Source organism: Telmatherina bonti, assembly GCF_933228915.1.
Source record: "Telmatherina bonti genome assembly, chromosome: 7".
In the NCBI taxonomy this organism is placed as follows: domain Eukaryota; kingdom Metazoa; phylum Chordata; class Actinopteri; order Atheriniformes; family Telmatherinidae; genus Telmatherina; species Telmatherina bonti.
The window spans coordinates 31,370,779-31,384,146 of record NC_136625.1 but is presented as its reverse complement, the minus strand read 5'-3'; the positions used below and the strand labels follow the sequence as shown (position 1 = coordinate 31,384,146).

At 37.7% G+C, this 13,368-nt stretch overlaps 1 protein-coding gene across 1 annotated transcript; it reads right to left on the bottom strand.

The window, feature by feature from the left end:
- Positions 1 to 3,690: 3,690 nt before the first annotated feature.
- On the bottom strand, positions 3,691 to 13,368 carry LOC306758676 (annexin A13-like). Its single transcript, XM_079244043.1, has 11 exons — positions 13,258 to 13,368; positions 12,600 to 12,675; positions 11,187 to 11,281; positions 10,927 to 11,097; positions 9,547 to 9,580; positions 9,176 to 9,255; positions 8,572 to 8,640; positions 7,011 to 7,112; positions 6,818 to 6,893; positions 6,608 to 6,720; positions 3,691 to 4,823 (listed from the first exon to the last, which is right to left on the bottom strand). The coding sequence occupies exons 1-11, from the start codon at positions 13,270 to 13,272 to the stop codon at positions 4,704 to 4,706; spliced, it is 951 nt and encodes a 316-aa protein (XP_079100169.1). The 5' UTR covers positions 13,273 to 13,368; the 3' UTR covers positions 3,691 to 4,703.

The following is a 13,368-nucleotide window of genomic DNA, read 5'->3' as shown; positions in this document are numbered from 1 at the left end:
TTCATGCATTGATCTTATTCCATTGCCTAAGTTATGGGTAGAAAGAAAACTGCGAACTAGCACCTTAAGATTACTACATATCAAATTTTGTCTGTCCGAAAAGCAACAAGAGTCTATGTGATTATTGGATTATATGCAGGTTATCTGGTTCCTGCTGCTGCCAGTATCCATGCTAAGTTAAGCTGTAATATAAGCATTTTTCCTCTTTCCTCAAACATTGGTGCTTGTATTTTTTCTTTACTGTGGTATTTTTCTCTAAACCCCAGGTTTTGAGATGATGGCCCCTTTATGTTGAGTGTTCTTTTTTTTTTATGGCTACCCAATCATAAGCAGGAATGCTGAGACTTCACTGTTGAGGGTCTAATACAGAGCAGGTTTTCAGAGCTCACTCTCACTCAGCCTGAAGTATGCAAGGAACTGTATATAACCCAAACTGAATTTCTGTACATCATTATGGTGGAGTTCATACTGTGCTTTTCCAATAATACACCAAACATCTCAGGTTCAAAAGCCATAGCAAAAACCTGTTTTCTTCACATCCTATTGCAGAATTTTCCAGTAGTTTACTTGCTGGTATTGCAACAAAAGATCCTCAAGAAATGCTAAAACTGCCTTGAGCTCCTGGAAGTGCACCGTTAGAATAGGTTTCTCAATTTAAGGGCTTCTTATTGGATTAGAAACTGAATATTTCTATAACATTGAACTGTTCATACAGTACAGCTACTTTATTTTGTAGTGTGTATAGTCTGTTTCACCTTTTGGGGAAAAAAAAAAAAAGTAAAAATCTAGGAAGTTTTTTTGTTTTGTTTTCACTCTAAACTTTATTCAGCTGGTTTGATATGAAAAGAATTTCTCCTGCATGAGCTTTCTGTTTTTTTATGTCCAAAATGTCATGTTTCTCATCTATCTGTCTTTTATTTATGTAATTCGGTTACTATGTTGATGCTGACAGACCTTCAGATTAATCTGGTGGTGACAAAGCCCTTTGTGCAGGGACTGGTTTGGATTCCAGAGTGTTTTTTAAGAGCACATGTTTTATGTTAACCACCATTTGCTGTTGTGAATATCTTCTGCATGCCTTTTTTTTTTAATGACCGCCCTGCACATATGGACTTAAAGAAAGTCACTAAAACCTTGCAGTAATTAAATTGCTTATTTAAATATGAAAACATAATTATGGTTTGTGTTAACCCAAATTAATCCGCAATAAAATGCATATTTGATATATTTTCTATGTAAACACAATAAAATCTTTTTCCACACTGTTAGCTGCAATAAGAGCTTTATGTAAAGTTTCAACACTATGTTACACAAACTAATTTAGCATGGAGTTAGCTAATTATACAGAGGAAATCATAAGAAGAGCAGCTTTTTCTGCTTTTTAATTATTTCTTATCTTGGTAAAACAATAATTCTTGCCAGTTTCAGTACACACATTTTATCTCTGGGTGACATTTTTGTTTAATTTAGCATAAACTAAATTCAGCTAAACTTTAGCATGATTAAGTTTGTGATCGCTAATGTTAGCCGACGTCATACACAGAAGTAGATTTCAGTCAGCTCAGTGACATTAACTCTTGTCTTCATCTCATTACTCTTGTTTGTTTGTTTTTGATAATGGGTTACAAATAAGTGCACTATCTTCAATTAGGCATCAGTGTTGGCATTCACAGATTGGACAATCCTGTTTTCTGATCGTTAAGCTAAGCTACAAGCTAATAAAAAGCTAATTTATGCCATGTAAATTGGCTCAAACGAACAACAACTTAAAAAAAAGATCATGCAAATGCCATATAATGGGCTTTTGCACCACACCACCTATAAACTGCTTAAAAATTACTCTTAACTCTTGGACTGTTTGTATTATGATTTAGACCATGTAGTAGCTAAGTAATCAACTTATACAGACAAGAGGCATGTGAGAATCTGCTTTGCAGCTCTCATTTGGATTTTTAGGTGTGAGTTGATTTAAATGGACAAAATATTGTTTTAATTGTGGCCTTTTGCTCTAGTTTTTTTTCCCATGAGTATCATTTGTGGTCTGCTGTTGTAACTGTAAAGAGGGTATTTACTGCTCTTTACACGTTTCAGTGTTACATTGACATTTCAGCGCACAGCTCCTTGAAAAACTTCTCTAGCAGACAGAGTTAATGTAGTGATGAAGTGTTCACAGTTTTTTCTTAGTTTGAGATGAATGAATGTTTTCCTTCTTTGACAAGCAAGCTTCACTTGAAATTTCCTAAGTAGCACAAATTGATTAGTTTAGGTGTGTCATTTTTAAATATGAAGATTTTCAGGAATGGATATTCAAACTAAATCAAACATGTCTGCTGTTGGTAGAAACAATAAGGTGTTTCCTATTACTCACCAGAGACCAGAAGACCTTTATCATGACTTGAAGCAGTTAAAATAATATTAGCGGGCCACTGAATTTAGTAATGGACTTTTTAATAATTTCCAATGGAGGGGTGCACTGCTTTGGGACAAGATCAAAAAGCAATCTATGAACTTGAACATATGCTATATGAACACAGGCAGACTTGACGTCATTATTCCAGTCTTTCAAGTCATAACCTCCACATCAGCGTGTGCTGCAGATTAGTCAATAAATCACAAGTTTTCAGAGATTAGTGTCAGTATTATATAGGTCTGGACCCTCAAGGTCCTCATTTGTCTCTTATGCGAGGTACCTTAACCAAACTGTTACTATGAACAAACCATGTGCAGCACAGCTCATGACCTTCTCCTCAAAAGCATTTGCAACCTCTATCAAAAACTTAAGATGGCATGCCAAAGTCAATAACAACACGAGTTGAAGAATATAACAGAAAGGCAGCTGGTCTTTTGACGAACTGAACCCACCTGTAGTGCAATAGCTCAATGACTGGATGAATTATAGGAATCTGAAAAAGATAAATATTTAAAGGAAAGGTCAGAACACCACATTATAGACAGCAGAGCTCCGTCTGGTATGAGTGGTTTGCGAAGGACATTTGCAGTAAGAGTAATAGTGTACAGATGTAGAAAAACATAGCCTAAGTTTGTTTCAGCTAGATATGTACTATTGAGCCATGCATTCATTTGCATCGATGCACTCGCCTCCATGCCACTGGGCTACATATGGTGCACAGACTCTAGACATACAGGTAGCAAAAAATTTGCAGATATCAGGTGGACTCTGAGCTATGACATTAATGCAAACAGGAATCATTGAAGAAGCTGTGAGACTTTTTAAGAAAGAGTCCTGCCTTAGAAATTGCCCGATCTTGTGTCAGAACATCTGGAAGCAGTTCACACTTGTTTGGAACTTTTCTTCACCAGTATCCACTTTTAAATTTTCCAGAGGTGCCCCACAGTTTCTTTCCCTTGGACTGAATAAAAATGTTTTGGGATGAATGCTCTGCATAAATCTGGATCTGAGACCAACAAACAAACTATATAGAACCTATTAACAGAAGAAATCCTTTAGTGCAAATCTGAACAATCACAATGACTTATAATAGTCAATACTGTTTGGCAGAACACATTGCAATATATTGGGGTATACATATAAGAAAATACTTAAATATATCACTGGTTAGCCTTTTTTTTAAATCAAATATAATGTGTTATCTGCAAAGCAGTACATGCAAATGGTACAATACTGCCCCTTGGTGGAAATAAAGAAGACACAAGGGAATTTTAGTGAGGTTAAAATTTTACTAACACTTAATTTACTACTTTTTGAACAGACAGTAAACATCAGATATCATTACAACATGGTTATAGGAACATCTGCTTTGAAATTCAGCATCTGTAACAACATATCAATATATATTATAATATGTATGCTTAAATAAAGTGAGTGAAGACCATCTTGCATACCTGATTAAACACAGTGTGGCTACTTTTATTCATTGCACTTAGGAGATTATAGATAAAAATTCTTCAGTATTATCACCATAAAGTCACTGGATAAAATGGAAAATGATTTAAAGGTTTGTGAAAGCAAGGCAGCTTGTGAGATGTGTTTGAAAGATCAGAAAAATTTAAAATCCCAGTTAGCATATAGGGACGTGACTACAAAAAAGCCAGTAGTGAGTCTTTAAAACATGTTAGCCTTTGTTAAAAATGTTATATTAATAATACTGACATACATAATTAATTTTTAATGTTCTCAGGCATAAACAAATAAATGTGGTAATTCACCACATTTTGTTAATATTGCAAAAGACAAAAGGAAAAAAAAAAAAGTGGATGATAAATGAAAAAAATCTATTTGTACTTTAGTTTATAAATTTTGAAAAATGATTGAAATGGTCAACTTCAGCTGAAATACCAAGAGACAAAGAAGACTTAATGAATATCTGCTTGGATAAATATGTGAGCACGATGCTGGAGTTTCATAAGAGATCCATAAAACTACCATAATCTTAAAATAACTGCAAACACTCAATACACCTCCGCTGTGTACTTCCCTAAATGTGTATAGAGCTCTACTGACATAATGTTCTTGGCTACAAAGTGCACCTTAAAAAAAGTTCACCACATGTTAACAATTAACTTTATCATATTGGTTGGTTTTTGGTCCATGCTGCAAAGAGAACTGACTATGTCTAAGAGAAGTAAGAAAAGCAAGAGTGACCATGGGAAGTATGGCAGACAGAGTGGGTCATGTTGTGTCTTGGTTAAGTAAGGCTAGAAGGAGGAAGGCATGAGACGTTTCAGTGCAGGATCTCGATCAGGAGGCGCTTAAAGTCTCCGCCACACTCAGAGTCCAGGGCATCTTTCAGCGTGACATCATACTTCTCCAGGTACATGTCCTTCACCGTCTCCAAGTCAAACTGTGGGTTCACAACATAATCCTGTAAACGTCTAAATTTTCAGTATTGTGTTCAGATTGTGCACCTATCCAAAACTACTTTATGCAAGGACCACAGGAGGGCAACCGATTGCTGATATATTTAGGATATTACATTTTCATGGAGTTATTAAGTATTGGGCCAGATATCTACAAATGGGTGTCGCATAAATAATCAGCAGCAGGATATCAACAAGCCACAGCTGAGGTGGGTGACAGCACATATTTTGTGAAGCTGGAAGACATGTAGTTGACATGTCATTCCACAACACTGACATTAAACTTCAAAATGCATATCTGTGTACACCCTCACTGCTTTTAGTTTTCAGTACACATCTTGACACCAATGGGATTTTTTAATCGCTATATTACAATGTAATATTTTAAATAATAAACATGGAACCAGCCATTATTTTATTAATAATTTTTAAAACACATGGCTCAGACATATGATGAGCCATTTCACTGTGAAGCTATCTGAGCTATATTTACATGTTTTATCATTTTTCAGTTACATGGGAAGGTAGAGCAATCTTGCTACTCTTTCACTGAATAGACAATCGTAAAAGTGGACAAATAACTATTATGTAATTATTAAAACTATATGTGGAACGAAAAGTTTTTACCTTTTTTTGTACTTTTCAACCACATTATTTGGTTCATATTTTTTCTCAATGCTTTTTTGTTGTGAAATGCCTCCTAGATTAAGCTAACTTTAAGCTAGTTTGCTAATTGAAATCTGAACCATTTGGCAACATTATCTTGGTTCTCTGCATTATTTGGCTTTTGGAGGTTTACATATTTGACAGTCTAATTAAGAAAACCCCCAGAATACTTTAGTCTGTGTGGGCTGAAAACAAGGAAACTAGTCTTAAGGTAGTCTGTCGTAGCCTGTAGTTAGCTCAGTTAGCATTTCTAAGCTATTTAAAACAATGTTAGCCCAATGCTAGCTTGGCTTGCTAATTGGTTTGAACACTATTGTTTTGAACAGTGCTCAACAAAACATTAATTAATGTTTCAAAACTTGTGAAAATGACCTTTTTTGGGGGTTTGAAACTCAAGCAAGTTGCAATGATCCATGGCTAACCATGCTTTCAAATTCAGACTCAAATTACTGATTGATTGTTCAGAACCTGACAGGCTGTTAGATCCATTTAATTTGATTAATGGTGTGTTGAAGCAGAAATACATGGGGAACCTGCTGGATTGTGGACCTTGTAGGTAATGTAGCTGAAAACCACATAAAGACTTTAAGATTTTAATAGAGATCTATGTGGAAATTGGGACAGTTAACAACTTTTGCGATCATTGTTAAACCATGTCATAAATTCTCAGTGTGTGTGCTATGGTTCAGATAAAAAGTTGTGGTTTGAACAGCAAAACAAAATGTCTGACTATAGATTAGTGAATGGATGGAGAATTGAAATTACAACTCAATACAACAGGCTTTTCATCATTTTCACTGGGGATTATCCTGCTGTTGTGGTTGCTGTGTTATTATGAAGGTTTAATGGTGCACCTTTGGTATACCTGTGCTTTATGCTGTGAAAAATCATGATCTTGCTGTGAAAAGGTCTGTTTCTATATGTTCATTACTGAAGTCCTACTGTGGTGTGGTAGGAGTGTTGTGAAATGTAGGATTTATAACTAGCTGATAATAGGCATCACACAGTTAAAATTTAATTTTGAAGTGAAGCAAGAGGATTTTTATGCTTGTAATACCTTAATACTTTATTCACACACTGGGTCACACAAGCACACACTTGCCTCAGAACGGCCCATGATGATGCGAATGAGTGTGTCCTCATCGGTACCCAGTCCCTTCATTGCAGCATTGAGGCGGCGAGCAAAATACAGCTGTGGGTTCTTAGCACACCTCACTGCAAATAACACACACAATTACAGCAGGTCTTAGGTAAAGCATTCATAACAGATTTGCGTTTTAAGTGACTTTTGAATGACTGTTTTTCAATCTACCAAGAGTAATGTAACAATCCTTAAGAGTTCCTGTGGCCTCAGCGTCAATGGTGTCCAGTATGTCTGTTCCTGAAAGCTGCAGAATAACAGCTTAAACCACGATTGTGCACAACATTAAAAACATCCGAACTTACAAAATATCAATATAACTGCAAAATCCTTCTTTTTGTGCAACACAGACAACAGTACATACAGACTCGTAGGCCTTAAAGGTTGCCTGAAGCTGCAGGTAGTTCCTGTGTGTCAGGATGTAGGTGAAGGTAGATTCATCTGTGCCAAACCGGCCCTCTCCTGCCTGATGAGAACACAAAATGAGAAAATAATCATTTCAGAACATTTCTGTTAATCTCACCTTCTCTGTAAATTCTTCAAGTTTGGACTTTTACAAAAGTGGTTAAAAGTAGGATTTTTTCCCGACACACAGAGGTTATAACCAATAGCAACAGATATGCTAAGAAATGTTTTAATATTTCCTCACCACTAACACAGAATGTTAGCTTGGTTGTTTTCATATGTTCAAAATATTGATAGATTTCATTCCTAAAGCTCTACTTTCTATTGTCTGTCCATCTTTTGGTATTCATATGTGATTTCTGTCATTTGAAACTGACCAAGCAACCTAATAGGCCTATGAATATCAACTACATCCATGTTATGAAGCATGCTAACATTTCTTCCCTACCAAGCATAAATGTTAGCATGTTTATTGTCATGACCTCACTTCATTTGAAAATTTACATCCTAGAGCATTATGTCTATGCCACCAATTCAACTTTCAGTTTTCAGTTTTTAGTACCTGAAAATGATGATGTAGCTTGATCCATGCAAAACAATCCAATAGTTAATATCTTTGTTGTCATGACTTCAATAACGTGATTAAGTCAAATCCTGAACCTCTCTGTGAACTAGATCACATCTAGATGCTAACCAGAGAAGACTGATTTAGTGTGGTGCTTTTTGAGCCATGACACCCAAGATATATTAGTGTTGTAGACCCCCCACCCCAATGTGATGTGATGATTAATTGTGTAATATTAAAATGGATCATCTTGCAGCCAACCTCTAAATCAGCGGTATCCAGCTCTGTTCCTCAAAGGCCGCAATCCTGCAGGCTTTCCCTGCTCCAGAAACCTAACTCAAATTAATTGGTCATTGTGCAGAACTTCATAGGCTGTTGGATCCATTTACTGTAATCCCAGTGTGTTGGAGCAGGGATACCTGGAAAAAAGCTGGAGAGCAGTCCATGAGGTCCAACACCCCTGCTCTAAATGTTAGGCTGGAAAACTGTCAGAGCCTCCAAAAATAAGGAAGATAAAGTGGTTTTTGGTGGATTTAGTTCACCACAAGGCACATACATGCCCACAACCAACTTCTCTCGCAGAAATAATTCACATTTTTAATATGACATGTACAACTTTGTTGTTCAAGATTGGTTAATTTAAAAAAAAAAAAAAAAAAGTGTTAATGTCACAAATTTATCTCTGCATTAATGCTTTAATTTTGACAGCCCTGATAAAAAAAAAATCCCTAATTTAACTGAGAAATACAGGTCATGTATGCTTTATAACTGTCTTGTGACCCCCTGAAATGATCCCACAGCCTCTGGTTTAGCAGATACGCACTTCACTCATATTGTAGGATCTTAAACACAAAGCTAGGACTTGAACATTTGCATATTTAAATGGAAGACAAGCATGAACTTGTAAGATATATGGCCCCTCATTCAGGGAAAATGATTCATTCTGAGAACGCACCTCAAACAAAGATGCAGCATCTTGTTCGGCTAAACCTTCATCCACCTCGTAGCCCTCATCCCTGCTTGCCTGTAGAAAGAAACACAGGAAACCAGCATAAAAAGGGATAAAATAAGAGGTTCAGAGGTGAGAAAGCAGGATAAGCAGAAAGTCTTGCTGAGCCGAACCAATGAGATTGGATTGCAAAAACAACACCAAGTCTTGATGTTGATGATTACAGTCAGCTGCTCCACATTAAGGGGAAATATTTAAAAGGATATTGAGGCTCATTGGAAAGACGTTGGTTTTTTAACATGAGTCACTCTCTTTCTTTTCTGGAGGAAGGAAAAAGAGAGAAAGCAGCAAAGGGCGGAGGGAGTGAAAGAAGTGGAGATGCCATGGAGGCTTAAGCATGCTGAGCATGCCAAACAATTTGACCAATGCCCTGGTGGGCGAGCTGCTGTGTAGAGAACAATTCTGTAAGGCATTCCACGAGGAGGAAACAAACCCAGAAAAAACTCAAATATCTGCCTTTGTCAGAATAAAGAAGAAGTTTATTCAGCATTTGGAAGTTTCTACAACTGAGGATGCACTTCCTGGATAGAAAGAATGGTTCATTTTATACCTGCAGAAGTGAGATCAGGAGGTTCCTCACGTCTCCACTGGTATCATCCTCAATATCTGCCTCCAGGTCACGCTCATGCACTGTAGAGAAAGAGCAGCAGGTACTTCAGTCTGCTGACAGTCAAACTCACAAACAGATACCCAATATCGGAGTGGAAATCTGGAAAATAACAGATTTTATTACGGGTGAAATTTGACTTCAGGATGGATCAAGTAACCCAGACAGGAAGAAGTGACTCATAAAGCATAAGGACATGACAATAAAATCAGCATTCAGCAACTGAAGTGCTGCTTAACAGGCGAGACTTTCCACAATGAAAGAAACATCCAGTTATAAGCTGCTTCTTCTGACTCAGCTTGGGGAAAACCTACCCTGTAGATATGCATCCTTGTAGCTCAGAATGTCCTGCAGGGAAAATAAAACGGAGGTTCAGTACAGCAAACATCCAGTAAAGAAACATCATCCCAGTCACACATCAGTAAAGATGCTGCCTCTGTCTCGTTTATACTCTTTTACAGTTTTTTTTTAAATTTATTTCATTTAGATGAATGTTTAAAGCTAAAATTTGATTCGTTCTGCATTCTGACAACAAAATGCAGTTCGGATGTTTACGTAGGCATTTACTAACAGCTCTCTAAAGATCAAGGCTTTATAGTTTATGTATAGTTTACTATTCTTTGTGTATTTATTTACATAGTCATATTTCTTTGCATTTATATTGATTTTTTTTTATTTATTTGTTTTTGTTAAAAAAAGGCCTTTTTTATTATAATAACACAAATTTATGTTTCATACCAGACTACAGCAGATCATAAAAAATTATTGTGATGATAGTCATTAGCAGATGTCAAATTGTTTGTTTTTTTCTTGTTTTCCCTGTTATAAAGTATTTTATTCATTTATTACATGTTTATTTTTTTACAGCACTACCGCTTTGTGCTGCTTTTAACTCACTGCCACTACGGAACTAAGGATGAATATTAGCTCTGGCTAAATTCGGCACATTTTACATGTACAATATGATAATAATGTGCATTTTTTCTTCATAAAGAGCCAGTTTGGGTCATATTTATAAGACAGACTCCAGCTTGTTTATGTAAACATTAGGCTTTTACATTGTGGAGTTAGTTATGGCGTTCTGCAGGGTTCTGAGCTTTGTCCACTACTGTTCATCACATTAATTCCTCCATTAGCCAACATAATTAAACAGCACTGCATAAATGTTTGTTACTATGGAGACGCCAGCTGAAGCAAGATATTATTGAGCTTTAATGCATCTTCAAAGAATGACGGCAATTTTTGTGCAGATGGATTTCATGTTTTCACCCCTAAACATATGTTGTGTCAGCTAGCTCAACGATCCACTTGAGCCTTTGTCTTGCTTTCCTGTTACTTGTATCTACTCATATCTATTTATGTCTCTCTTTATACATGCAAAATGTTTTCTAACCAAACAAGTACCTGCTGCCCTTCTATGTTTTTGTGTTTCTTGTCTTTGTTCCGTGTCCGTATTCATTGCAAACTTGTAAAAGTTTCCCCTGCTAATAAAACTTTGTTTTTCTCCCAGCTTGCAATTAATTCAACTTTGTGAAACGAACTGCTTTTGTTTAATTACTTTTATTGTATTTAAACGTGTGATGTGGTGAAGCTGTGTCTCTATGATGGGTTTGTGCATGGCGCACCAGGCAAGCCAAATCTGTTACATCACATGCGCCACAGTTCAGTTATAATACAGCCTGGTCTTGACACACCTCATTAGTGGCGGTGCACAAGATCTCAACCAGCACGGCTTCATCCGTGCCCGCCCCCTTCATGGCCTTCCTCAGCTCCTTGGCGAAAAAGACATGTGGAGGGTCCAACATGGCCACGATGGCGTTTTCAAAACTACCTGTCAGCTCCTTCTTCAGTACTTCCTCCAGCTCCTGTGGAGGAAACAACAACACAGACCTGGCAGGATTAGTGGTTGTTAGCCTGAAAGAGACACAACAGAGAAGGCTGGGCAGGTACTCACGTCATCATACTTTTCAAAGTAGGCCTGTTTGATTTCCACACGCTGAGCTGCAGAGCGATTAGCCAGGATTTGGATAATGGCCTCTTCGTCTGTGCCTGGAAAACATGTAGCGTAACATGGGTTTTTTTTAACCATAGACTGTATATAAAAAGATGGGCAGAGCCTCCGTGACATCACCTGTAGGTTTCTGAAGAGCTGAATTGAAGCTCGGTGGGCGGTTCTTACCATCGCCATCTTGGCAGGGGCATGCGTGTTGTCTCGCCCGGAAAATACAAATATGGGCAAAGAGGTGGAGCTGAGAGGGAGGCTGTGAGCGTCATGGTGGATGATTGACATTGAGCGAACTCAGAGCTTTCTGTAGCTAAGAGCTAACCGAGCTAACTCGGCGCTAACAGGAGCTAACCAGCTAATGGAGGTAAGCGGGCTAAAGCTAAGTCACGTTGTTAACCAGCTAAAAACCGCGGCTGTTCTACGTTCTTCTGACTTGAAGCTGGAGATTGGTACCTGTCAATCAAAAGGACACGCCCCTAAATATGCCGAACTTCTAGATTAAATTACTTTTAAACGGGCGAGTTACGAAAAAATTCACTCTCCCCACAGTCATCATGAAGGTAAAACTGACCTATAAATCTAAAATGGATTTTTTAACCAGGCTGTAAACATGTTTATTTCTGGTGTGAAGTTGGTCTTTTTAACATGGGAGTCTATGGAGATTCACTCTGTTTTGTAGCCCCTAGTGGATGAAGTGGGAACTGCAGTTTTATGCACTTCCGCATAGGCTTCACTTTTAACCGCAGGAGGTTACCGCTTGTTTTAAACACAGTAAAAAGGCTTAAAAGTAAATCAACTTCAAACTGTTACTGGACACGTAGAAAAACTAATAAAGACCAATGAATGTTGAGAAAAATATTGTCTCTTTAAACAAGAACCTTCTGATAAAATGGCCACCAGATGGAGGCATCAGTTTGTTTGTTTTTCTCTCTAGAACTGTCAAAATACAGAGATGTGTGGGTGAAAAGGGCTAATATTTAAAGGAAAGACTTGCAGAAAGACTCAACAAATACAGCAGAGGACTTCTGAAAAGATTATAAGAAACTTTGGCCTCATTAACGCAAAATATACCAAATAATTTCATCACTGTAAATAATAATGCTTAAATATAGACTGGCTTAAATTACAGTGCTGCTATCAAATAAGTCATGTCTACTACACTTTATCTATAAATAGTAGCCAAAAATGGTTGAAGAAGAAGAACTTAAACTTCAAATAGCTGATTTATTAATTATTAGTAGAGAGACTTTGAGCGGTCCATTCTGTAAATTCTGAAATTGTAAAAGAGCCTGAGGTAAATGAATGAGGGGGAGAAGGATAATGCAAAGTTACAGGCTGAAAAACAAAAAGACTCCCACTTACCTAAACCTTTACATGCTTTTCGAAGAGCTTTTAAATCAGCTGTAACATCAAAGTCCTCACATGGGACTATGGTGGGCTGCAGAAGACAACAAGGGCAGCAAGAAGTCAGTAAAAAAAACTTCAAGTAAAACAGAATTGATGTGAAATCTTTGATCAGCTCTGGACTGGCATATATCTGCAGGTCTGATGGTCTAAACTGCAGGGCGAGGTTGTGCTTTGATGGCACACTCAGGCTAGGAATAGGGTGTGTGAGTGTGTGTGATCGCTGAGTCATGGGGCAGCAGCTTCATGCAGCCTCCTCTCCTCGCCCACCTAGACTAAAATACAATGCGGCCTTATTGATCTGCCTGCTGGGAAATTCTCCCTTTCTCTGCCGATGCGCACTCCCTTTGCCCGAGTTAACTGCGCCACTTCCATCACAACCAAAACAGCGGAAAGTCATCATGGTTCAGAAAAGCAAAAAAAAGCTCCTCTGCGCGCTGTCTGTGTCACTTTGTTTTACTTCACTTAGTTTCTCCTTGCTAGTTTTATTACTTTATTTGTCCGTATGAATCTCGCTGCATCGCAGCAAATTTTAATACTGCGCATCTGCTTCAATCCACTGCCTTACACGCAGTTCATTTCCTTGTCAAAGTCCGCTAAAATCCCCCGCTCTTACCTGCACGTTGCCCATGTTTTCCGCGCTGATCCTTGCTGTAAAGTGGAGGTGAAAGCGGCCTACTTCTGCTGTGTGTTGCGGCTGATGTGATGCTGTCAGAGGACCGGCTGC

Bases quoted from the DNA above. Each gene is read 5' to 3' on its own strand.
- LOC306758676 (XM_079244043.1), bottom strand. The intron at 9,581-10,926 runs GTGTGTCAAGAC...TTTTCCCTGCAG, and splicing joins TGTGCACCGCCACTAATGAG to GACATTCTGAGCTACAAGGA. The intron at 6,721-6,817 runs GTAGATTGAAAA...TGTTATTTGCAG, and splicing joins GGATTGTTACATTACTCTTG to TGAGGTGTGCTAAGAACCCA.